The 25,985-nt window shown below is 40.9% G+C and overlaps 1 protein-coding gene and 1 pseudogene across 4 annotated transcripts; both read left to right on the forward strand.

Moving 5' to 3' along the window:
- Positions 1-1,387: 1,387 nt before the first annotated feature.
- On the forward strand, positions 1,388-9,907 carry LOC101108332 (prostaglandin F synthase 1-like; annotated as a pseudogene).
- A 4,624-nt stretch (positions 9,908-14,531) lies between these two features.
- On the forward strand, positions 14,532-23,535 carry LOC101109111 (dihydrodiol dehydrogenase 3). 4 transcript variants are annotated; one of them, XM_004014320.5, is made up of 9 exons: positions 14,532-14,644; positions 15,922-16,089; positions 17,375-17,491; positions 18,744-18,821; positions 19,275-19,397; positions 20,404-20,513; positions 21,374-21,539; positions 21,740-21,822; positions 23,347-23,535. In XM_004014320.5, the coding sequence occupies exons 1-9, from the start codon at positions 14,561-14,563 to the stop codon at positions 23,387-23,389; spliced, it is 972 nt and encodes a 323-aa protein (XP_004014369.1). In that variant the 5' UTR covers positions 14,532-14,560; the 3' UTR covers positions 23,390-23,535. The 4 variants fall into 4 exon arrangements, 3 of the variants coding, with proteins under 3 accessions (XP_004014369.1, XP_042085610.1, XP_060253540.1); XR_009596083.1 differs by lacking the exon at positions 20,404-20,513 and having other exon boundaries at positions 23,347-23,388; XM_042229676.1 differs by lacking the exon at positions 17,375-17,491.
- Positions 23,536-25,985: the final 2,450 nt, after the last annotated feature.

Below are 25,985 nucleotides of genomic sequence, written 5' to 3' on the forward strand. Positions count from 1 at the left end.
TTACTCAGCCATTAAAAAGAATACATTTGAATCAGTTCTAATGAGGTGGATGAAACTGGAGCCAATTATACAGAGTGAATTAAGCTAGAGAGAAAAACACCAATACAGTATACTAACGCATATATATGGAATTTAGAAAGATGGTAACGATGACCCTATATGCGAGACAGCAAAAGAGACACAGATGTATAGAACAGTCTTCTGGAGTCTGTGGGAGAACGTGAGGGTGGGATGATCTGGGAGAATAGCCTTGAAACATGTATATTATCATATATGAAACATATCACCAGTCCAGGCTTGATGCATGAGACAGGGTGCTCAGGGCTGGTGCACTGGGATGATCCAGAGGGATGGGATGGGGGCTCAGGATGGGGAATACATGTAGACCCATGGCTGATTCATATCAATGTATGGTAAAAACCACTACAATATTGTAAAGTAATTAGTCTCCAAATAAAATAAATAAAAAAAGAATACGCATCCACTTGCATGGATGGTTGAATTAAGATTTTTCTTAGTAGATTGAAGGGATGATTACACTAGAGTAGGATTTCCCACATAATCGTTTGTGGTCATCTATTTACCGACTTTCTTTGAATCTGTTACATGCCTCCCAGACAAAGGAGTTAATAATCTAGAATCTCTGCCTGAAAAACTTGAAGAAGTAGAAATAGGTGAGTTCTGCACACAGTCCTGGTTATGACTCCTGAGTCTCTGGGGATTTCATGAACCAAGAGTTTGGTGAAGTCGTAGTGAGCATGACACTGCCTTACATTGAACATGATAACTTTATCTTGTCTTTCATCCTTTTAACTTGAGCAGATTTGGTGGTGCTCCCTCTTGGTGAGCCTAAACCTTCTACCTTTATAGGGAATTGGGAGACATTGTCTACAGTCCTGCCCTACTTTACAGTGAGATTTGTAGATTGCAATTAGTCATTAAGAGTGTTTTGCTTAAAACTCAAATGGGGCATTCTATCAACCTAGAGGGGTAGGATTTGGAGGGAGATGGGGAGAAGGTTGAAAAGGGAGGAGATATATGTTTACCTATGGCTGATTCATGTTGAGGTTTGACAGAAAACAAAATTCTGTAAAACACTGATCCTTCAATTTAAAAAAAAGAATTTAAAAAAAGGGAAGGTTTACTTTGCACTCTTGATTTCAAGTTACAGAAATCAACTCAAGCCATCTGATGCAAAAAAGCTTAGTGGACTATGTAGTTGCAAATCTCAGACACAGAGAGATTTGAGGATTTGCAGGACTCTTCAGAAATGTCTCCTTTTTCTATCCCTTATCATGACATTACTATATTTTTACTGAACATTTCCATTGATGGCAAATATGGTTTTGGAGGCCTTTTAGCCTAATGGTCATGAATATTTGAGAGTATGTCTGGATCTTCCACCTTCCATATCAGCCTAACAAGAGCCTTGCTGGTTCACATGCCTGCTCTAGGATATCTGATGCTTGAAGAGAAAAGGAAACCTGATTATCTAGCCCAGGAGTCATTTGCAATTTTTATTCTGGAAATTATGGCATGGAACTTACTGCCATTCTCAGACCAGAGACATTTCAAGAGAGGCAAGTACAGGAAACAGACATAATTCATAGAAGTCACGGAAGTCTCTTTAAGAACATAGAAAAATTGTATTTTTTGTAACATGTAATAAGTGTAAGAGACTAGAATAAGCCTCCTTCCTATAGACATTGCTTACAACTCCAAACACAAATCACATTGCAAATACTAGTATGTAGAAAGTTATAAACCTACCTCATGGAGATTTAATTCCTGGTGCCTGGCAGCCTGGCTAATCGTGGAGAAATTATTTTGTCACATCTCTAATATGCCTGCTTCTGTTCCATCCAGGGGAGGAATTATTTCCAAAAGATGAAAATCAAAGATTGATATTTGATTCCTTGGATCTCTGTCACATGTGCAAGGTGAGTCCAGGGAGGAGAGAACCAGTGGAGAAGCCGGGAGAGGGAGAACCTCCTTCATCTCTTCCACCTGTGAGAATGGGCTGTGGACCATCAGACTCAGCAGTTCATGAATCTAAGGGCTGGGTTGCTGGGGCTGAGGGGAGGAAACCATTGCTGAAATGTTCACATAGAGGAATGAGATGGAGAATTTTGGACAATGAAGACAAGGCATTTCTTTCCTTGCATGTGATATGTCTTCTTCGTTTTTTTTTTTTTTTTTTTTTTTTTTAAGGCGGAAATAGTAATTGTTCAACTGATGTGATGACTTTCTTTTCTTTTTCCTCTTAATACTCAATGCTAATTCTTGATGGTGCCCGTGTTTGTTGATTTTTTTCAGCATTTATTCTTGTTCTTGCCCATTCCAAGTGACTGCTCACCACCCCTCCCTCCCAGGCCCTGGAGAAGTGTAAGGACACAGGGCTGATCAAGTCCATTGGGGCGTCCAACTTCAACCGCAGCAGCTGGAGAAGATTGTGAACAAGCTGAGGGTCAAGTACAAGCTGGTCTGCAACCAGGTAAGCAGCTCGACTCCTCTCCCTCCAGCTCTTCAGAACCTCCTTCTTACACTGGAGCCAGATATCTGTCTGTCCTTCCCTCCTGTTCATCTGACCTTTGTGGGACAGAGGACTCTAGAGAGCAGAGTCTCTGTCTGGGTGGTGTGAATAGAACCCAAAGTAGTATCTCTATGTAATCTGGATGGAAAAGGTGGGGAGGGCATCCTTCTGAATTTTGGGTAGAATCTAGAACTAGAGGTAGGAGGTGTTTCACTGAGATTAAAGGATGACAAGATTGGATGGGAGAGTGCCCTGGAATGAACTGTGTATAGGCAGGAAGCCTTGAAAACATTGAATGGAAAGTAATAAAGTAACCAATCAGCTGAGATGAGCGGTAAGTGTTTGTGTGCGGTTCTGATGGCTGAATCCTTAGTCTTGGTGTCTTAGCCTTTATGAGTCAACAGAGAGCACAGAACAGAAAATGTGCTGGAGATGATGAAAGTCATCCAGGTTAGAGGGTAAAGTTAAAGGCTTGAGGTGATGCTAACAGAAGATAAAACATTTACCTGGGAATATCTACTCAAATATAGAGTACACTTTTTTATTACTCAACTTGGACTGGTTCTCCCATCCATGGTCTGTCATAAAGTTAACTGTATAAACACACTTTTCTCTACTTCTCTCTAGATGTTGATATTTCCATTTACATTTAATGTTGCAATCTTTCCTTTAGGTACTTAAAACTTTTAATCTGCCTCTGTCATGTTAATATTACCTTTTCAAATAATCTGACTCTCTTCTCTGTTGACATTCTACAGGTGGAATGTCACCCTTATCTCAACCAGAGCAAACTGTTGGATTTCTGCAAGTCACATGATATTGTTCTTTTAGCCTGTGGTGTGCTGGGATCACAGGGAGTAAAAAATGGTATTGAATCCTATTGAAGACAAGTGGGAGTTTCCCTAAAATTCAATTTTTGATGAGATTTTTTAAAAATATAAATTTATTTATTTTAATTGAAGGTTAATTACTTTACAATATTGTATTGGTTTTGCCATGTATCAACATGAATCTGCCACAGGTATACACGTGTTCAGGATGGGGAACACGTGATAAGATATTTTAAAATACAGTACTCAAATAACTCTCCTAAGCAAAGGGGAGAGAGGGGATGGATGGAATATTTTCTTTTCTAACTTCCCATCACCCAGCCATTTTTTTGCTGCGATTCATGGGGTCACAAAGAGTTGGACATGACTGAGTGACTGAACTGAACTGAACTGATTAGATCGTAAACTCATCATTAACAAACGTCTGCATTAAAATCTATATATAATCCCCTAGTTGGAACCAGAGACACAAGCTTATGTCATGATTTATGTAGTTATTAACTAATAAAACATTTCTAAAAATAGAAATTCCAAGCCTCAGTTACCTTATGTGTAAAATTGGGATAATAATATGCAATTGTGAGGTCTATTTTGATAGAAAAAACAAACTTGAACCACTTATGTAAATATCTAAAGAAAAATAATGAGGGAATAAATGTCTCTGATTTTGAGACTACTTACTTTTTATTAATACCTTAGGAAAGTGAGCAGAGAAGGCAATGGCACCCCACTCCAGTACTCTTGCTTGGAAAATCCCATGGACAGAGGAGCCTGGTAGGCCACAGTCCATGGGGTCGCTAAGAGTCGAACACGACTGAGCGACTTCACTTTCACTTTTCACTTTCATGCATTGGAGAAGAAAATAACAACCCACTCCAGTGTTCTTGCCTGGAGAATCCCAGGGATGAGGGAGCCTGGTGGGCTGCCATCTATGGGGTCGCACAGATTCGGACATGACTGAAGCAACTTACCAGCAGTAGCAGCAGGAAAGTGAAATTTAAAAAAATCCCTGGAATTTCCCTTCTGTTTCTCTGTTCATGCCCTTGATTATGGAAGAAAAACAACCTCTGAGAATTAAAGCAAAACCCGACAACTTTAGCAATCCTGGTCTCAGGTCAATAATGCATCCAAATACCTGCAGAGCTTTGTAAGCACAGAATGGGAGGTGACACAGTTGAGATGCTGATTCAGTTATTCTTCAGCTAAGCCATGAAATTTGTATTTCTAACAAAATCCCAGGTGATACTGATGATGCTGGTCCATGGACCACACTTTGAGAAGCACTACTTAATCTGTCTGGGAAAACTATTCACAGACTGAGTACTTAGTCTCAGCTCCTCTGGATTTCTGAGTTTCCTTCTAAGGTGAATGTGAACCACCCCATTCTCTTGGAGGACCTGGTTCTTTGTGCCATTGCCAAAAAGCACAAGCAAACTCCAGCTTTGGTTGTCCTTCTCTATCAGAAACAATGTGGGGTTGTGGTTCTGTCCAAGAGTTACAACAAGAAACAATTCAAAGAGAACATACATGTGATGAGTCAGACTACGGGTAGGGGGCTCCTAAGGAATATCCTTCACAAGGGTCATTCTTTGTCTATTTCTCAAGACTTTCCTTGAGTTAAAATGATTTACCAGTTCTTCCCTGTGCATGAATGCCTTGTGTGTATTCCTGATGGTTTTCTCCTCCTGCTGTGGCAACAGGAGAGGTGGCCTGGCTGTGGAGGGTTCAGTTCAGTTCAGTTCAGTCACTCAGTCATGTATGACTCTTTGCGACTTCATGGACTGCAGCACACTAGGCTTCCTTGTCCATCACCAACTCCCAGAGCTTGCTCAAACTCATGTTCATTGAGTCGGTGATGCCATCCAACCATCTTATCCTCTGTCTTCCCCTTTTCCTCCTGCCTTCAATCTTTCCCAGCATCAGAATCTTTTCCAACGAGTCAGTTCTTTGCATCAGGTGGCCAAAGTATTGGAGCTTCACCTTCAGCATCTGTCCTTCCAATGAATATTCAGGACTTATTTCCTTTACAATTGACTGGTTTAATTTCCTTGCAGTCCAAGGGACTTTCAAGAGTCTTCTCCAACACCACAGTTCAAAAGCATCAGTTCTTTGGCACTCAGCTTTCTTTACAGGCCACCCACCTCTCACATCCATAGCATGGCTGCTGGAAAAACCACAGCTTTGACTAGACGGACCTTTGTTGGTAAAGTAATGCTTCTGCTTTTTAATATGCTGTCTAGGTTTGTCATAGCTTTTCTTAGAAGGAGCAAGGGTCTTTTAATTTCATGGCTGAAGTCACGATCTTCAGTGTCCAAGATCTTGGAGTCCAAGAAGATAAATTTAGACAGAAAATAGAGACTTTAGTTCCAGTACTAGGTCTGAAATTTATCCTATCACTTTGTACAAATGATGTCTTCTTACCTTCATTCTCAATGGATGAAATTTCACTATGTGATTATTTTATGCCTTTTGGACTGTTTTAACAAAATGCCACAGATTTGGTGTCTTAGAAACAATGAAAATTTGTTTCTCACATTTCTGAAGCTGGAAGTCTGAGGTCAGGGAGCACTCTTGGACATGTGAGGGCCCTCCTCCAGGCTTCTTCTTGTATTTTAACATAGTTGAGGTGGGCAGCAGAGTTCTCCCAAGTTTCTTATATGACCATGATGTTGTTGAAATCTCATCAAAAAGGCTCCACCATCATGACTTAATCACCCCCCAAAGGCTCCGTTTCTAACACCATCCACATGTGAATTTGGGGGCATGAAAATTATGGTAGCAATCTTTAATCTCCAAATAATAGTGATTTTATTTTGCATTTTCCTGAATACTAATAAGTTTTCATCTTCATATATTTAACCTTCTTGAGTTTCTGTCTTTGTGAAGTCCTCTTCAAGACTTTGTCCACTTTTGCATGGTGTCTCTCATTTGTTTTCTGTGTAACAGAGCATCACTGTGCCCTTAAGCATAGGTGTACAGAAAACTCTCCAGTTTTAAGATTTAATGCAGAGATCAGTTATGTGTCTCTTGATTCTATGGTTTGAGATTCCGCCTGCACTCAGCTCAACTGTTGTCCTCTTGGCTGTGCTCTCGTGCATTTGCTGTTCAGTTCAGTACAGCTTGGCAGTTCTGCTTTAACATGTGGATATGACTCTTGTCAGAGGAGACTGCATGCTTCTCCATGTAGTTTTTCATATATATTCGGCTAGAATCTGGTCAACTAACTTGGTTTTCATCTCAGGACAACTCTGTAATTTCAAGCCAGGGAGTGGGGAAAAATCCATGTCATTGTCTCAGCTCAGAACTAAGTCACCACTTCTTTTGGAAAACTTAAATCTCCATTGCAAATTACAGGTCAGGCCATGTCAAGGGTTAGGTGCATGGTCCCCTGAAAAATTGTTTTTCTGTTTCCATTGAAATTTCATTCAAAAACATACCTGAAACTGACCTTCTAATATGATATAAAAATGATTGCCTATATGTTTATTTATTTAAATAGAAATCTAAGTGTCTATGTATTTCATCGATTTTTATTATCAACTCTGTCATATAATAAGTGTCCATAAGCACATTTGTGGCCTTTCTCTTCCATTTAATCATTCAGTTTTCTGTTCTGTATTTTTAAAAAGGAAAATAAGTGTTCTCCTTTAGAATGGTACATTTGTCTTTAAGGATGTCTTGACTGCTCTTGACCAACTGTTCTTTTATTTAGAATTTAGTATTACTTTACTGATTTCCACAAAAGATTATGTGTTTAAGACTTTGGTTCATGTTGCACTGAAAGAAAGGCAATGCCAAAGAATGCTCAAACTACCACACAATTGCACTCATCTCACATGCTAGTAAAGTAATGCTCAAAATTCTCTAAGCCAGGCTTCAGCAATACGTGAACCGTGAACTTCCTGATGTTTAAGCTGGTTTTAGAAAAGGCAGAGGAACCAGAGATCAAATTGCCAACATCTGCTGGATCATGGAAAAAGCAAGAGAGTTCCAGAAAAACATATATTTCTGCTTTATTGACTATGCCAAAGCCTTTGTGTGGATCACAATACACTGCGGAAAATTCTGAAAGATGGGAATACCAGACCACCTGACCTGCCTCTTGAGAAATCTTTATGCAGGTCAGGAAGCAGAAGTTAGAACTGGACATGAAACAACAGACTGGTTCCAAATAGGAAAAGGAGTACGTCAAGGCTGTATATTGTCACCCTGCTTATTTAACTTCTATGCAGAGTACATCATGAGAAATGCTGGACTGGAAGAAACACAAGCTGGAATCAAGATTGCTGGGAGAAATATCAATAACCTCAGATATGCAGATGACACCACCCCTATGCCAGAAAATGAAGAAGAACTAAAAAGCCTCTTGCTGAAAGTGAAAGAGGAGAGTGAAAAAGTTGGCTTAAAGGTGAGCATTCAGAAAACAAAGATCATGGCATTTGGTCCCATCACTTCATGGCAAATAGATGGGGAAACAATGGAAACAGTGTCAGACTTTATCTTTTGGGGCTCAAAAATCACTGCAAATGGTGACTGCAGCCATGAAATTAAAAGACTCTTACTCCTTGGAAGAAAAGTTATGACCAACCTAAATAGTATATTCAAAAGCAGAGACATTACCTTACCAACTAAGGTCCATCTAGTCAAGACTATGGTTTTTCCAGTAGTCATGTATGGATGTGAGAGTTGGACTGTGAAGAAGGCTGAGCACAGAAGAATTGATGAGTTTGAACTGTGGTATTGGAGAAGACTCTTGAGAGTCCTTTGGACTGCTAGGAGATACAACCAGTCCATTCTGAAGGAGATCAACCCTGGGATTTCTTTGGAAGGAATGATGCTAAAGCTGAAGCTCCAGTACTTTGGCCACCTGATGCAAAGAGTTGACTCATTGGAAAAGACTCTGATGCTGGGAGGGATTGAGGGCAGGAGGAGAAGGGGACAACAGAGGATGAGATGGCTGGATGGCATCACTGACTCGATAGACGTGAGCCTGAGTGAACTCTGAGCCTGAGTTGGTGATGAACAGGGAGGCCTGGCATGCTGCGATTCATGGGGTCACAAAGAGTTGGACACGATGGAGAGATTGAACTGAACTGAACTGCACTGAATCACTAGATCACTCTGGAAAATGTATTTTTTTAGAAAGTTAAGCTTTTTTTTTCATGACTGTGATGTGAATTTTTAATAATTTGTGTTCTTTAATATTTAAAACACTTTTCATTCATAACTGTTTATACTAAAGTGTTAGTTGCTTTAGTTGTGTTCAACTCTTTGTAACCCCATGGACTATAGCCCGCCCGGCTCCTCTGTCCATGCGATTCTCCAAGCAAGAATGCTGGAGTGGGTTGCCATTTTCTTCTCCAGGACATTTTCCCAACACAGGGGTCTTCTCCACTAAGGCATTGACATATAGGTTTTGTTAGATTTATTATATTGGATAATGAGCAAGTTTCATATCAGATTCTTGAATAGGCTTTCACAGGGAGCCTCCTTCCCACACTGCTTCAGCAGAATGCTGCCACCCTTAGGGAGTGCTGGGGAAAGGCAATCAGTCTAATGTCAGCTCAGGTTCAGTATCAAGTCAGGAGTGTCTACAGCAGTGTGTTTGAAAAAAGCAAATTTTAGTTTGTGTTCTGTCACAAGTGATTCACTCAGGAAGATAAGGGACTGATGCACAATGTTTGTGAGGTGGACAGAGTAGGAGAAGGTGTGGAAAGGAGAGGTGAGAATTCATCAGAGGATCCTAGGTTGTTCTCCTGGAAGCTGAGGACAGACACATCTTCCCTGTCCCCTCTTCTTGTCTCCATCCAGCTGGAAAGTCCTCCAGTGCCCAGGAGGAGGCTGGCTCCTTCCGGGAGAGGTTAAAATGATTGTTCTTTCCCTCCAGGTGTTTGAGTTTGAACTGAGTCCGGATGACATGAAAGCAATTGATGGCCTCAACAGAAATATAAGATATTATGACTTTCTAATGTAAGTGACTGTTTCACACACAGAGTTTTTTTTGTTGTTGTTGTTGTTTTTTGGTAGTGGACAGGTCAGCAGGGAAACTAAGCTTTTTAAAAGCTTCAGTCAGTCCTTAAGTCAGTCCTCGTTTCAAGACTGAAAAGAAAGACAGTCTAGCATAGAAGTCTTCCAGCACAGGAGTCAACCAGGTACTTCCTGCAGACCTAAAACCAGAAGCTCCCTCCAGGGCCCCATCCTTGATCAGCAGAAATGAGATTGGGGCACAGGACAACCCATCAGTAAAATTCCCACAGTAGACATTGTGGTGAATAAATTCACTACTTTGTGCCCCTAATCCCTGTGCTTGGTGTACCTCCTCTCACAGCCCAGGGAGCCAGGAAACACAAAGGGCACAGTCTCCACAGTCCACTGTTCTTTCAGGGATCAGTGAACATGTTTAATGTTTAATTATTTTCACATCAGGGGAAAATGATTACATTAATTATAAAACTATGTTATAATGAAGCCAGATTTCATGAATGAATCCATCTCTTTGTCTTCCGGTGGTGTCAGTCACCCTGAGTATCCATTCTCTGAATAATATGGACTCTCAGCTCTCACTGTAGTTCTTTGATAACTTCTTTCTAGAGTGGTTAAGAAAATTTTTGTGCCTGAAGGAGAAGTTTAAATAAAGTGTCTGAACTTTCTAAAACCATGCTTTTCCTTTTAAAAATACACTTTTTATGAAACAGCATAGACTTCAAAGTAAGAATATTCTTTTTCCTGATGATTAAGATAATACAGATATATGACAGAATATTTAGATAGAAAAGGGACAGGACAGGGAATGATGATCAGCTGTGTTTACCCACTCAAAAATACTTCCTTTGGTGCATTTACATTGTGATTTAACTTGACAAATATGTGTGTTTGTTTATTTACAAAGACATATAAACTTCAGTCTACAGGTTGTATACTTCTTTTGAAACATAGCCTAAGTATCTTGGTAAGCTAAAAATATGATTTTAAAAATCCAGCATTATATTTTGCTTCCTGTATAGCAAGCAGCACACCTTAGTCATATATGTAATTTCTTATTTGTCTGCCTGTGCTCAGCATTTTGATGAATGCTTGCACATTTTGAGTTTATTCAGTGGTCATTCAGCAAAACTTTACTGAATATTCTTTAGAAAGACATTGTTGTATCAACAAATGTCAATAACTGAAATGAGAAATGTCTTGAGTCATTAGTCTCATGGAGAATGAGACTGAATGAAATCAGGAGAATTTAACTGTTAGAAATGGGTAAGTGTCTGTTGAGATAATTCTGCACAATCTCTCTCATTTCTGTACTTCTGTTAGGCAGAGACACAAACTACCGTTCACCCCACACAAATTTTCATTTGTATCAAAAAGCCTTGAAAATAGAGACAGTGGTTCCCTGCATTTCTCTGGAACAGAAAACACTTATTCCAGGAAGGAAAGGGTGTTCATGGAACATTTAAGGGCCAGCAAGTCTGCTGATGTGGGTGGAGTTTAGTGAGGTGGGGAGATAGGAGCTGAAGACAAGTCAGAGAGCCAGTGGGGCAGGGGGTCTTTGTCACATAGGCTTTTAAAGGACTTTACTGTGAGGGAAATGGAGAAGGATAGTTCCAGAACACTGTTCCTCAGGCTTCTCTCTGATAGCTGATGACCACCTTGGCCCATCCAGACATCCTGCTGGTCTGAGCCGGATCCGTACGCCCCATTGCTCACTCTGCCCAGCATGGGTGGCCCTTGCCCCAGGGAGAGTGAACTGGATCCAGAGGTGCTGAGGGGGCATTTGTGGGCTTGGGGGCACACAGGCTGCCCAGTAAACTGGCCGAGTCCTGGGCAGCATCTGGCCACCCTTTCAGCCTGTTCCAGGAGCAGGAGTGGGTTCATGTCTCAGGAGAGGAGTCAGGTTCCTGGGCTACCTGTGGGTCCACCTGGGTTCATAGCAGCTGCGGGGTTGCAACCTCCCAGAGTCATCCCAGGGCTGCAGTGCTCAGTGTGTGGTGTGTAAGGGTCTCTCCAGGGAGAATCTCTGAGCCCCTGTCACCCAACTTGTCTGGGGCCCTCCCGGGGTTCAGTCCTGATCTGCTGGCTTCTCTTCCCTTCCCACCCAGCTCTATGGGGACAGTTCTTTTCAGCCCTGGCGTGGACAAGGCTTCCTGCTGTTGTCGTGTGTTATTAGGAGATGTGATCCTGATGTGTTCCTGAGGGAGCTGAGCTCAGTGTCCTCTTGCCCACCTGGAGCTCCTTCCAGCACAGTTGTGACACTCACTGTTTGCTAAGTGTGGCTCCTGTGATTGTTCAGGAAGAGTTGGTGCTGATTTCTTTTCTTCCTTTCATGGATCAGGCTTCCCAGGTAGGGCAGTGGTAAAGAACCTGCCTGACAGTACAGGAGATACAGGTTGGATCTCAGATCCAGGAAGATTCACTGGAAAAGGAAATGGCAGCCCACTCCAGTATTCTTGCCTGGAGAATCCCATGGACAGAGAAACCTGTCAGGCTACCGTTCATGCTGTCACAAAAGAGGGGTTTTGACTTAGCCAACTAAACAGTAACAACAACAGTTTCATGGCTCATGTCATTCCCTCTTTCTTTTTCCACTCTGTCTTTTTTTTTTTAGCTTTCGTGTTTCACTTTTCTTTATTGTACACTTTTTCTCTCTCTTCCTCTGTACGTTCATGACTGGGTACTTGGACAACCACAACACACCCACTGTTTTCAGATTTGTACCACATCCTGATTGTCCTTCACCAGGTGGCATGGCATGTGCCTGGTCCAGGATCAGCCCAACAGGAAACTAAGAGCAGTTCAGTTCAGTTCAGTTGCTCAGTTGTGTCCAACTCTTTGTGAGCCCATGGACTGCAGCATGCCAGGCCTGCCTATCCATCACCAACTCCTGGAGCTTGCTCAAACTCATGTCCATTGAGCCACTGATGCCATCTAATCATCTCATCTTCTGTCATCACCTCCTCCTCCCACCTTCAATCTTTCCCAGCATCAGGGTCTTTTCCAATGAGTCTGTTCTTTGCATCAGGTGGCCAAAGGATTGGAGTTTCAGCTTCAGTATCAGTCCTTCCAACGAATAGTCAGGACTGATTTCCTTTAGGATGGACTGGTTTGATCTCTTTGCAGTTCAAGAAACTCAAGAGTCTTTTCCAACACCACAGTTCAAAAGCATCAATTCTTCTGTGCTCAGCTTTCTTTACAGTCCAACTCTCATATCCATACACGACTACTGGAAAAACCATAGCCTTGACTAGATGGACAAAGCAGATGTCTCTGCTTTTTAATATGCTGTCTAGGTTGGTCATAACTTTCCTTCCAAGGAGTAAGTATTTTTTAATTTCATTGCTGCCATCTCTACCTGCAGTGATTTTGGAGCTCCAAAAAATAAAGCCTGCCACTGTTTCCACTGTTTCCCCATCTATTAGCCATGAAATGATGAGACTGGATGCCAAGATCTCAATTTTCTGAATGTTGAGCTTTAAGCCAACTTTTCCACTCTCCTCTTTCACTTTCATCAGGAGGTTCTTTAGTTCTTCTTTACTTTCTGCCATAAGGGTGGTGTCATCTGCAACTGAGTTCACTTCTGAGTCAACAATGTAGCTGACCCGTGGATGACTCTGGTTCTGGGGAATTTACGACTGTTTTTGAATGCTTTACTATCCCCCAAATCCACACCTGTTATACTCAATGTTCAACATGGTCTAGTCTTGTGTCTCCACCGTTACTCCCTTGTCCCTGTCCCCACATATATAAATCCCTCTGCAGCTGTAAGGAGCCACCCCAGCTGCTCTTCAGTTTAAGTTCAGAGTTAAGTGAAATGGACACCAGTCTTCAGTCAGCCCCCAAGTAGGTGGGAACTTTGCACATAAGGATTTCTGTCATCAGTTTGTTTTGAGGGAGGCAACTGGGTGCTGAGCTGCTGCCCTTTACAGATCAAGACACCACTATACAAGTCAGAGGAGAGGTGAATGTGAATAACACACAGAAATGTCCTTCTACAGTTCTGGATCTTTCCTAGTTGCATGTTCACTTTGTAGCTGTAGATCTTTGACTGTTTCCCAGAATGCCTATGACATTTTCAGTTGCTTCCTGTTTCCATACTTCCTTCTCCAGGGGAGACTTCACTCCTCCTAGCTCACTATTTTGCTAACATCACTCTATGTGTTAAACTATATTTTCCTTCACAACATCCCCTTGTACTAGTGCATCATGATTTCCCTTGCTCTTCTCAATTTTGTTGCAGTTTCACTTGTTTATAGGTTTTCCTTTTATGAATAATGTTGAGCAGGATAGTAAATTATGTAAATATTTGTCAGCTACATTATGAGTGTTTTTTAAAAATTATGCAACAAAGTCCATGGTATAAACACTCAGAGTCTGTTTGCACACTGCACATGGTAACCAATAATTATTAATATTTAGTCTCCTATAAACATCTTGCCAAATGTCTGGTTTTGGAATCCTTTTCAGGATTTTACCCTTGTCAGATCTGTAAGGGTTTCTCAGGTGGCTCAGTGTTAAAGAATCTGATTGTTAATGCAGGAGTTGTAAGAGACGTGAGTTAGAGTCCCTGCGTCAGGAATTTCCCATGATATAGTAAATGGCAACCCACTCCAGTATTCTTGCTGGGAAATTCCATGAACAGAGTAGCCTGCCTAGCCTGCCAAGCTACAGTCCATGGGGTTGTAAGAGTCAGACAGGACTTAGCAACTAAAACTTCCACCAGTACAGGTCTGTAAAGCAAAATAATTTTGCTGGTGGGAAATGTAAAAAGGCAGTTTGTTTTCATTTGATATTTTTATTCTTTATTAAGGGATTACATTTTGAAAAAATGCTTATTAAACATTCTTTCAAATTGTGTGACTTGTGTGTTTGTATGTACTACAGATGGTTATTTCAAATGATGTCTGATCAAGAGTGGGCTTCTTAATTAGAAAAATGAAATGACAGGCATTGGAGGTTTCTGTGTAACCTATGGTCAATAATTGTTCTGCACATCTCATCATTATATAACTTGAGATATTCTGATAAGAAAAAGCAAACAAGCTAAGTGGTTAAATACTCCTCTTACCCTGTGGGACTCATTTAATCCTTCTCCTCCTACAGCGTGTGTGCTAACATTGGACACTCAGCTGGGGCGTTAACTTCCTGTTATTTATAATCTCTGAAAGCAAAAGAAAAATATCAGTCTGCTTACTCAGTGGAGCAACAAACAATGGATCCCAAAGGCCAGCGAGTGAAGCTTAATGATGGCCACTTCATTCCCGTCCTGGGATTTGGAACCTTTGCACCTCCAGAGGTAACATTAGTGGCTGCGGGTTGAGATATAAATAGCAAGTGAATGTAACATGAGAGGAAGGGACTTGGGTTGTTAAGCACTGAACTCCTGTGTGACTCTGGGAGGATCACGAGGTTCCACTAACCAGGCTAGAACCATGCCCTGTGAAAGGGGAGAGAGCATCCAGTCTTCACTCTGCATCAGGATCTGAGGCTGTGCTCACCTGCAGATTACTCTGGGTTCCCCTCCAGTTTCCACCTCTTTTCCAGATTTGCTTTGAGGGGGATTGCAATGGTGGGGTTTCTCTGTGTATTTAATTAGTTCAAAAATTTGCTCCTTCTGAAAAGACACAACCCAGAGAAATATTTGAGTTAAAGTTCTCAAAGATGAGGTGACTGAAAACTAATGGGAGACAATTTCTTTTCTACTCTGGAGTGCCTGCTTGGTGCTAAGAAAGACACTCCAGCTGTGTTTTGCCTGTACTTCTGTTTCTGCTTGGAAGCTTCTTCTAATGGAAAATATACTGTCATTTGAGAGGATAAGCTACAGTCTTACAGGAAAGGTTTTGTAATGTTTCCTTGGGTGTCGTAATATGTTTTTATTAAAGTATAATTTTCAGTGCTTGGTCATAAGAGGAGTGTTGGTGATCATCAACAATGGATCTTTTATGAGAATATAGCTTTGTACAGCTTTAATAGATACAGTTTTTATTTAGTGTATTCTGCGTGGCTTCACTGGTAAACAAAGGTCTCAATAGCTTTCACCTGCTTTCTTGATGCTTTTACCAGACAACTTACACCTTTATTGATTTTGCTTCAAACATCTCACAGTATAAATCATATGCATGACTACAACCTTATACTGAGTCTTATGATTTCTTCCAGCAAATTTCTGAAACTTGAAGTGGTCTTGCTGATGCCAGCAATCAACCACAGATTGCCTTGTATTAAATGTTTCTGCGTGTCCATTTAGTTACTTACTAGGAATGAAGCAGACGACAGATGATGAGATGGTTGGACGACATCACTGACCCAATGGATATGAGTTTGAGCAAACTCCAGGAGATAGTGAAAGACAGGGAAGTCTGACGTGCTGTAGTCTCTGAGGTCTCAAAGAGTTGGTCACGACTTGGTGACTGATCAACAACAATGTTCAGGGAAACTGTCATGGCTACATCACCACACATACAGAACTAACCAAAGGCACACAAAAAAGTGGGTTCTTGGGAAGATCAGCCTGGGCCTTAGCAATCTCTTAATCATGTGGATATTTAACTTGTATTTTTGTTGCTTATGTAGGTTCCTAAGAGTGAAGCTCTGGAAGTCACCAAATTTGCTATAGAGGTTGGGTTCCGCCATATTGACAGTGCTCATTTGTACCAAAATGAAGAGCAGGTTGGCCAGGCCATTCGAAGCAAGATTGCCGATGGCACTGTGAAGAGAGAAGATGTATTCTACACTTCAAAGGTGCTGTGTGTTTTCTGTGTGCACATGTGCGTAAGTGATTGTGTGCAGGTGACAATTAGGTAATAGGATCAGTAGTTATTTGGTCAATGGTACTTATTTCTACAACTTTTTTCACATATATTTATATATTAAATCTAATATCTTTCTCCACCAAACCATACTCTCCCACCAAAGGAAGAATGTGATTATACCCTTCTCATCATCAGTGTGTTCAAATTTTAATTTTAAATTAGTCACTTGCTTCTCTGAGCCTATACCAGAGCAATGTGATTTAGTATGGGCGAATGAATCAGAGAGAACAGTTGTCAGATTATAGCTTTCCTTATCACCTGGTAGACTTTCTAGAATTTCTTCTCATTCTGAATCAGTTCTTAGATCTGTCAGTATGAGAGCATTAGGACAGGCACTTTGTGTATCACACAAGACCTAGCCAAAGTGTCTTGACTTATCTTCTGCCCATGTTAATATGTTCAAGGTCTTTTCCCTACAGTTACGTAAACAGCAAGATATTAATTAATTCTGAGAGATCTGATTGTTTGATCCAGTTAGAGCAAGTTTGTGAGCAGGTTTCACATTCTATCAAACATAATCAGATGATGAACATGGTAATTTTTCAATAATTCTTTTTATCTCTTCCTTCATTTCACTCCATTGTGAGTGATGTAACTATGTCTGATTCAACTGATGATAATTTAAGCAAATAATAAAGCTTACATGGGTAAGTTAGATCAAAAAGGACCTCAAAAGGAAAATGAGCATCTTTCTTGAGGTCATTTGTTTTAATCAATAAAAATGTCTAAAGTGTTAGACATAGTCCATTAGTTGTGTCCATCTCTTTGTGACCCCATGGGCTACAGCCTGCCAGTTTCCTCTGTCCATGGAATTGTACAGAGAAGAATACTGGAGTGGGTCTCCTTCTATAGGGGATCTTCTCCAGGTAAGAATACTGGAGTGGGTTGCCATTCCCTTCTCCAGGGCATCTTCCAAACCCAGGGATCAAATCTGGTCTCCTGCATTGCAGGCAGGTTCTTTACTGTCTCAGCTACCAGAGAAGCCCCCAAATGTCTAAATATTAGATGAAAGAAGAAAAAAAATTACCTGAAGTATTGGAATTCCCTGGGGGTCCAATGGTTGGGACTCAGTGTATTATTGCCATGAGCCTGGGTTTCATCCCTAACCAGGGAACTAAGATCTCTTCAGCCTCACATTTAGGGCCCCCCTATTCCCCCCACCAAATTACCTAAAGAATTAATTTAACACAGCTTCTATTGTTTAACCTCTGCAGCTTTGGTCCACTTCTCTTCGTCCAGAATTGGTCAGACCAGCCTTGGAAAAGTCACTGAATAATCTTCAACTGGACTATGTCGATCTCTATATTATTCATTTTCCAGTGGCTCTGAAGGTTGGCAATCTATTTTTAAAGTCAGTCGCATATATATTTTTTCTTGCCTCAGAATGATTATAAACTTGCATGGATGGTTGACAAGATTTTTCTTAGTAGGTTGTAGGGAAGCCCTCACTATAGCAGAATCCTCTCAAATAATCATTTGTGATAATCTTTTTACTGAGTTTCTTTGAATACGTTACCTGCTTCCCAGAGAAAGGAGTTAAATAATCTGACTCAAAAACTTGTGAAAATAAAAATAGGCAAGTTCAACATAGTCAAGATTATGACTCCTGAGTCTCTGGGGATTTCATGAACCCAGAGTTTGGTGCAGCCATGGTGAGCATGACACTGTCTTACATTGAACATGATGAGTTTATCTTTTCTTTCAAGTTGAGCAGATTTGGTGGTCTTTCTGTGTAGGTCTAAACCTCCCAGCCTTTATAGAGAATTGGGAAGCCTTGCCTACACTAATGTCTATTTTCATGATGTTTGTAGACTGCACTCAACCACTAAGAACTGTATCATGTAGAACTCTTGATTTTAAGTTACAGAAATCTACTCAAGCCACCTGATGCAAAATAGCTTGGAGGGCTATAAAGATGGCAGGTCCCAACCATGGAGATCTAAGGATTTGCAGTACTCTTCAGAAATGTCTTAAAAACAAAAACAAAAAACAAAAAACCTTTATCAAGGCAATCCTCTAGGTTTGCTTTACTTTTACTGAACATTTTCCATTGGTGGCAAATATGGCCTTGGGACAGCTCAAAGCTCATGGTCATGAACATTTGAAAGCATGTCTGGATCATCCACATTCCATATCAACTTAAGGAGAGCATTGCTAGTTCATATGCCTGCCCTAGGGTATCAGATGCTCAGAGGGAAAAGGAAGTCTGAATATTTAGCCCAGGTCAAGGTTGCAATTTTTATTCTGGAAATAAAGCCATGTAGCTTACTTCCATTCCCAGCTCAAAAGAGGCATTTCAAAAGAGGCAATTATAGGAAACAAACACAATTCACATAAGCCAATATGAGTCCCATTAGGATCTAGAAAAATTATATTTATTACAACAGATAGTATGTGTAAGAGATTAGAATAAGCCTCCCTTTAAAGACATTGCTTAAAACTCCATATGCAATCACTGCAAATATTAGTATCTAGAAATTTATAAACCTACCTCATGAAGGTTTAATCCCTGGTGCCTGGCAAGCTGGCTAAATGTGGAGAAATTAATTTGTGACATCTCTAAAATGACTGCTTCCATTTCAGCCAGGAGAGGCACTTTTCCCAAAAGATGAAAATGGAAAACCAATATTTGACTCAGTGGATCTCTGTCGCACGTGGGAGGTGAGTCTAGGGAGGAGAGAACCAAAGGAGGAACCAGGAGAGGGGGAACCTCCTTCCTTTCTCCCACCTGTGAGAATGGGCTGTGGACCATCAGATTCAGCAGTTCATGAATTTAAGGGCTGTGATGTTAGGGTTGTGGGGGAGGAAACCATTGCTGAAATGTTCACAGAAAGGAATAGAGGAGGAGAATTTTGGCCAGTAAGACAGGCATCTATTTCCTTCCACATGATATGTCTTCTCTGAGGTTTTTCTTAGGAGATGGTAATTTTTCTTGTGTCATGACCTTCTTCCCCTTTTTCCTTCCTTATAATCAATGCTAATTCTGGACAGGAGACATTTTTTTACAGATTGTTTTTCAGCTTTTTTTACAGATTGTTTTTCAGCTTTTTTGTTCTTGTTCTATTGACCATTCCAAGTGATTGTTCATGACTGTTCACCACCCCTCCCTCCCAGGCCCTGGAGAAGTGTAAGGATGCGGGGCTGACCAAGTCCATCGGAGTGTCCAACTTCAACCACAAGCAGCTGGAGAAGATCCTGAACAAGCCAGGGCTCAAGTATAAGCCCGTCTGCAACCAGGTGAGCAGTTTGGCTCCTCTCCCTCCTGCTCTTCAGAACCTCCTTCTTGCACTGGAGCCTGATGTCTGTCTGTCCTCCACTCCTTTGTGGACAGAAGATTCTAGAGAATAGGACTCACAGTGGTATCTGTGTCTGCTAATGTCTGGGTACAAAATGTGGGAGACCTTTCTGTTAAATTGTGGTAGGGACTGAGGGAAGGTAGTGGAGGTGAAAGGGGTTAGACTAGACAGGCAGAACTAAAGGAAGAAGGTGTTTCCCTGAGCTGAAAGCATGACCAGAAGTTGATGTGAAAGTGCTCAGAGGGAACTGTGTACAGGAAGAAAGACAATGAACATATGACTTTCCCAAGTGGAGCATCATTAAAGACTCTGTCTGCACTGAAGGAGAAGCAGGCTCCATCCCTGGGTCAGGAAGATCCCCTGGATGAGGAAAAGGCAACTCACTCCAGTATTCTTGCCTGGGAAATCCCATGGACAGAGGAGCCTGGTGGGCTACAGTTCATGGGGGTTGCAAGAGTTGGACAGCTAAACAACTAAACCACCACCACCAAAGAAAAGTCATATAAGATGGGTTTCAGAGTTTGTATGGGGTTTGAATGACTGAATCCTTAGTCTTGGTGTCTTGGCATTTATGAGCACAGTAGAGAAACAGGCAGCACAGTACACAAAAATGTACTAGAGATGATGAAAATCATCCAGGTAAGAGGGTGAAGGTAAAGGATCATGGTGATGCTAACACTAGATGAAATATTTACTCAAATATTTACTCAAATGTAGAGCCCACCTTGTGATTTTCTCCATCTTGGATTAGTTCTCCCACCTATGTCTATGATAAAATTAACTATATAAACACACTTTTCTCTATTTTTCTCTTGATATTGATACTTCCAATTTACATTTAAGTTGCAGTTTTTCCTTTAGCACCTCTTAAACTTTTAATCTTCCTCTTTCCTGTTAATATTGCCTTTTCATATAATCTGACACTCTTCTTTGTTGGCATTCTACAGGTGGAATGTCACCCTTATCTCAATCAGAGCAAACTGTTGGATTTCTGCAAGTCACATGATATTGTTCTTGTTGCCTATGGTGCTCTGGGATCCCAAAGAATAAAAGAATGGTATTGAATCCTATTGAAGACAAGTGGGAGTTTCCCTAAAATTCAATTTTTGATGAAATAGTTTAAATCGTGCAGTACTCAGATAACTCTCATAGGCAGAGGGGAGAAAGGGGAAGGATGGAAAGAATTCTTCTCTTTTATTTTCCCAGCTCCCAGACAATTTTTCTACATTGTATTAGCCTTATAGATTCATCAGGAACAAGTGTCTGTATTAAAATCTCTATATAATCTCTCTTTGAGACCAAAGACACAAGCTTATGTCATGACTTACTTATCTATTAACTCGTGAACATATTTCTAAAAATATGCATTTCTAGCCTCACTTACCTTATGTTTAAAATTGGGATAGTAATATGCAACTCCCAGATCTGTCATGATAGAAAAAATTCAAATATGAAGCATTTTTTTAAACATCCATAGAAGACTAATGGTGAAATGAATAGCTCTCATTTTGAGACTATTCAAGTTTGATCAATACCCTAGAAAAGTAAAAAAAAAAAAAAATCCTAGTCTTTTCCTTCTCTTTTTCTATTCATGGTGGTTAAAGAAGAAAAAAAGTAAAAAAAGAAATAAATTCCACCTGTTTGGCAGCACTGGCTTCAACTCAAAAATGCATCTGAATCACCTGCACAGCTTTGTAAACACAGAATGGGAAGTGACACAGTTGCGGTTCTGATTCAGTTGGTATTCAGCTCAGCCATGGAATTTGTATTTCTAACAAGATCCCAAGTGATGCTGATGCTGTTGGTCCATGGACCACACTTTGAGAAGCACTGTCTAGAGTGGACCTACTTGGTCTGTTTGGGAAGTCACCTTACAAATAAGTCTCAGCTCCTCAGCATTTCTGAATTTCCTTTCAGGGTAAACCCAAACCTCCCCTTTCTCTTGGAGGACCCAGTTCTCTCTGCCATCGCCAAAAAGCACAAGCAAACCCCAGCTGTGGTTGCCCTTCGCTACCAGATACAACGTGGGGTTGTGGTTCTGGCCAAGAGTTACAACAAGAAGCGGATCAAAGAGAACATACAGGTGATGAGTGGGGCTGTGGGCAGAGGGCTCCTAAGGAATATCCTTCACAAGGGTCATTCTTTGTCCAACTGAGGACAGATACGGCTTCCCTGTCCCCTCTTCTTGTCCCCATCCAGTTGGAGAGTCCTCCAGTCCCCAGGGGAAGGCTGGCTCCTTGGGGTGGGGGGCGGGGAGGTAATGCGATTGTTCCTTCCTCCCAGGTGTTTGACTTTGAACTGACTCCAGAAGACATGAAAGCAATCGATGGCCTCAACAGGAGCATAAGATATAATGAGCTACTACTGTAAGTGACTTGCAGATGTTTCACGATTTTCTGTAGCAGGCAGGTCAACAGGGAACTAACGTTTTTCAAAGCTTAGTTTTAGGGAGACAGTCCTAATTTCCAGCATAGGAGTAAACCAGGGGCTTCCTGTAGACCTCAGACCAGAGGTTTCCTCCAAGGCTCTATCTCTGACCAACAGAAATGTGACTGGGGCCCAGGCCAGCCCCGAGATGATATGGTGGTAAATTCACTACTTTGTACCTCTCATCCCTGTGTCTGGTGCACCTCCTCTCAGGGCCCAGGCACCCTGTGGACACAGACAGCACAGAGCTTTCAGCCCACTATTCTTTTAAGGACTTATGAAAATATTTCATCTTCAATTCTTTTTTACATCAGGGGGAAATGATTATATTAATGATTACTATGTAATAATGAATCCATCCTTTAGCACGTTCATGTTTATCCTAATACAATTGTAAAATGCCATGCTTATGTTTTTATGGAGGAGGGGCCCACAAAGGCCACTGTGTATGGGTACTGAGAGGTCACAGTGGGCCTGCTTCAACTCTGCCCCACCCCCGCCCCCTGCCAAGAGTCTAGTCACTTTTCTCCCTAGTGGGCATTTCTTTACCAAGCCATCATTCATTTCTTTCAAATTTATCTCTTCACAAGAAGCAGAAGACAATGGTAATACCAATTATGAACAATAAGCATTCTCATAAATTATACAATGATTTATTCTCTAGTTATGATCACTCAGATGAATACGGTATCTCTTCATTATATTAGAAGCTCCTCACCAGGGGCACCCTGTGTCCTGGCTTCAGTAGTTATTTTCTGAATGTTGTGTGAAAAAGATCAACTAGTTCCTTAAGGGTTCTCCTTTTCATTATCTATCGTCCTATGTTTTACCTATGGCTCCATCTTTAGCCATCGTTCATTTTTTAAAAACTTTAAAAAACTATTAAAAGGTTTAAAAAGTTATTTATTTTGGCTGTGCTGGATCTTTGTTGCTGCGTGGGCTTTCTTCTTTAACTGAGGTGAGTGGAGGTTACTCTGTAGTTGTGCTTCGTGGGCTTCTCATTGCAGTGGCTTCTTTTGTTGTGGAGCACAGGCTCGAGGGTGCATGGGCTTCAGGAGTTGTGGTCCCTGGGCTCTAGAACACATGCTCAGTGGTGGTGATGCATGGGCTTAGTTATTCCATGGCATATGGGATCTTCCTGGACGAGGGATCAAACCCGTGTCTCCTGGATTGGCAGGCAGATTCTTATCTACTGAGCCACCAGGGAAGCCCCTAGCCATAGTTCTTGGGCCCTTTTATAAACTGTAACCTGGGTCAAATTACCTGTCATTGTGTAGATTTTGGGACTGGACATACAGGTCCAGCGTGCACGTGGAGATGGCATCTGCGTGTGTTCTTGCTGGGGGAGAAGGAGGGACGTGTTTGTAGATTCAGAGTGTCAACCCATTCTGACTGCAACAGAGTCAAGCTCTCTATGACAACATGACAGATTTAATAAATTAACACTCATCTTTCTCTTTCAGGGGTGTTGGTCACCCTGAGTATCCATTTTTTGAAGAATATTGACTGTGAGCTGTATACGTGCATTATACCAGAACGACTTGCTTCTAGGGCTGTGAAGAGGATTTCTGTACTTGGTAGAGGTGCTTAAAAAAAGTGTCTTCCATTTCAAAAACTTGCCTTTCCTTTATTAAAAAACATTTTATGAAATAGTGAAGTCTTGAAAGTATTGATTCTTGTCTTTCCCAATAATTAAAATAATACATGTAAAAGCTACAGAAAATTTGGAAAATAAAAGGGAAAGTTTAGAAAATGAAGCTAACCTCTTATTAATCCATTTAGTAATACTTAACTTTGGTGCCTTTTCCTTTGTCAGTGAAATGTTAGTCAGTCGACCTGAAAAAGAAATGGAAAATTTTATTTGATTTAAATGTGAGGATTAATACCTTCAAGGAAGAGCATCTCAGAAAGTTCTGAGAACTGTTCTGTCCATTAGAGGTCTAGGTACAGTTATGGAAGTTTTTAGAAAGAAGGCTGTACATCAAATGACATATTATTGACAGTGTACATAATCCAGATCTAAGCATCATCGCGCTGGGTCATGTAACCCCTAACAAGGTCAAGATAGAACGCTCTCTTTTAAGGAATTGTCTTACTGATTCTGGGAGAATATTGCTTTTCATGGTTGAGCAGGTCTTCCCTCTGATGGGGGAGGTCTGATCCACGGGTCATGCAGACACACAACTCACAGTGAGGAGAGAGGAGTGCAAAGGGCAGAGAAGAATTTTTTGTTGCTGAAGTTTGTCTTGTCTTTTCACAAAATATGTAATTTATTTCACACTTTCGTAATTTTCCTTTCCGACTGTGTGTGCGTTCGTGCTAAGTCACTTCAGTCGTGTCTGACTCTTGGCGACCCTATGGACTGTACCCTGTGAGGCTCTTCTGTCCATGGCATTGTCCAGGCAAGAATACTGGAGTGGGTTGCCATGCCCTCTTCCAGGGGTCCTTCCGGATCAAGAAATTGATCCTGCGTCTCCTGCATTGGCAGGCAGGTTCTTTACCACTGGCGCCACCTTGTGTATTTATTTATAAATTGAAATAATCTTCAACACACCGGTTGCATACTTACTTTTTACTTAGCTTAAATATCTTGGTAAGCTATAGTATAGTATTTTAAAATTCCAGTATTATATTTTGTCTATTGTAAAGCAGTGCATCATATCAAATTATCCAATTTTAAGTCATCTGCCCATGCTCAGCGTTTTTTAAAATTAATTTATTTTTTATTGAAGGATAATTGCTTTACAGAATTTTGCTGTTTTCTGTCAAACCTCAACATGAATCAGCCATAGGTATACATATATCCTCTCCCTTTTGAAACTGCCTCCCATCTTCTTCCCCATCCCACCCCTCTAAGTTGATACAGAGCCCCTGTTTGAGTTTTCTGAGCCATACAGCAAATTCCCACTGGCTATTTATTTTACATATGGTAATATAAGTTTCCATGTTACTCTTTCCATACATCTCACCCTCTCCTCCCCTCTCCCCATGTTCATAAGTCTATTCTCTATGTCTATTTCTCCATTATTGCCCTGTAAATAAATTCTTCAGTACCATTTTTGTAGATTTTGTGTATATGTGTTAGATTATAGTATTTATTTTTCTCTTTCTGACTCACTTCACTCTGTATAATAGGTTCTAGGTTCATCTACCTCATTAGAACTGACTCAAATGTGTTCCTTTTTATGGCTGAGTAATATGCCATTGTGTGTATATACCACAACTTCTTTATCCATTCATCTGTCGATGGACATCTAGGTTGCTTCCATGTTCTAGCTATTGTAAATAGTGCTGCAGTGAACAATGGGATACATGTGTCCCTTTCTTTTATTATTATTATTATTTTTTACTTTACAATATTATATTGGTTTTGCCATACATCAACATGAATCTGCCATGGGTGTACACAAGTTCCCCATCCTGAACCCCCCTCCCACCTCCCTCCCCATACCATCCCTCTGGGTCATCCCAGTGTGCCAGCCCCAAGCATCCTCTATCCTGCATTGAACCTGGACTGGTGATTCATTTCTTATATGATATTACACATGTTTCAATGCCATTCTCCAAATCATCCCACCCTCTCCATCTCCCACAGAGTCCAAAAGACTGTTCTATACATCTGTGTCTCTTTTGCTCTCTTGCATACAGGGTTATCATTACCATCTTTCTAAATTACATATATATGCAATAGTATACTGTATTGGTGTTTTTCTTTCTGGCTTACTTCACTCTGTATAATAGGCTCCACTTTCATCCACCTCATTAGAACTGATTCAAATGTATTCTTTTTAATGGCTGAGTAATACTCCATTGTGTATATGTACCACAGCTTTCTTATCCACTCGTCTGCTGATGGACATCTAGGTTGTTTCCATGTCTTGGCTATTATAAACAATGTTGTGATGAACATTGGGGCACACATGTTTCCTTGGTGTGTATGCCCAGCAGTGGGATTGCTGGGTCATATGGCAGTTCTATTTCCAGTTTTTTAAGAAATCTCCACAGTGTTCTCCATAGTGGCTGTACTAGTTTGCATTCCCACCAACAGTGTAAGAGGGTTCCCTTTTCTCCACACCCTCTCCAGCATTTATTGCTTGTAGAC

The sequence above is a fragment of the Ovis aries genome, chromosome 13 (assembly GCF_016772045.2).
Source record: "Ovis aries strain OAR_USU_Benz2616 breed Rambouillet chromosome 13, ARS-UI_Ramb_v3.0, whole genome shotgun sequence".
NCBI classification, from domain to species: domain Eukaryota; kingdom Metazoa; phylum Chordata; class Mammalia; order Artiodactyla; family Bovidae; genus Ovis; species Ovis aries.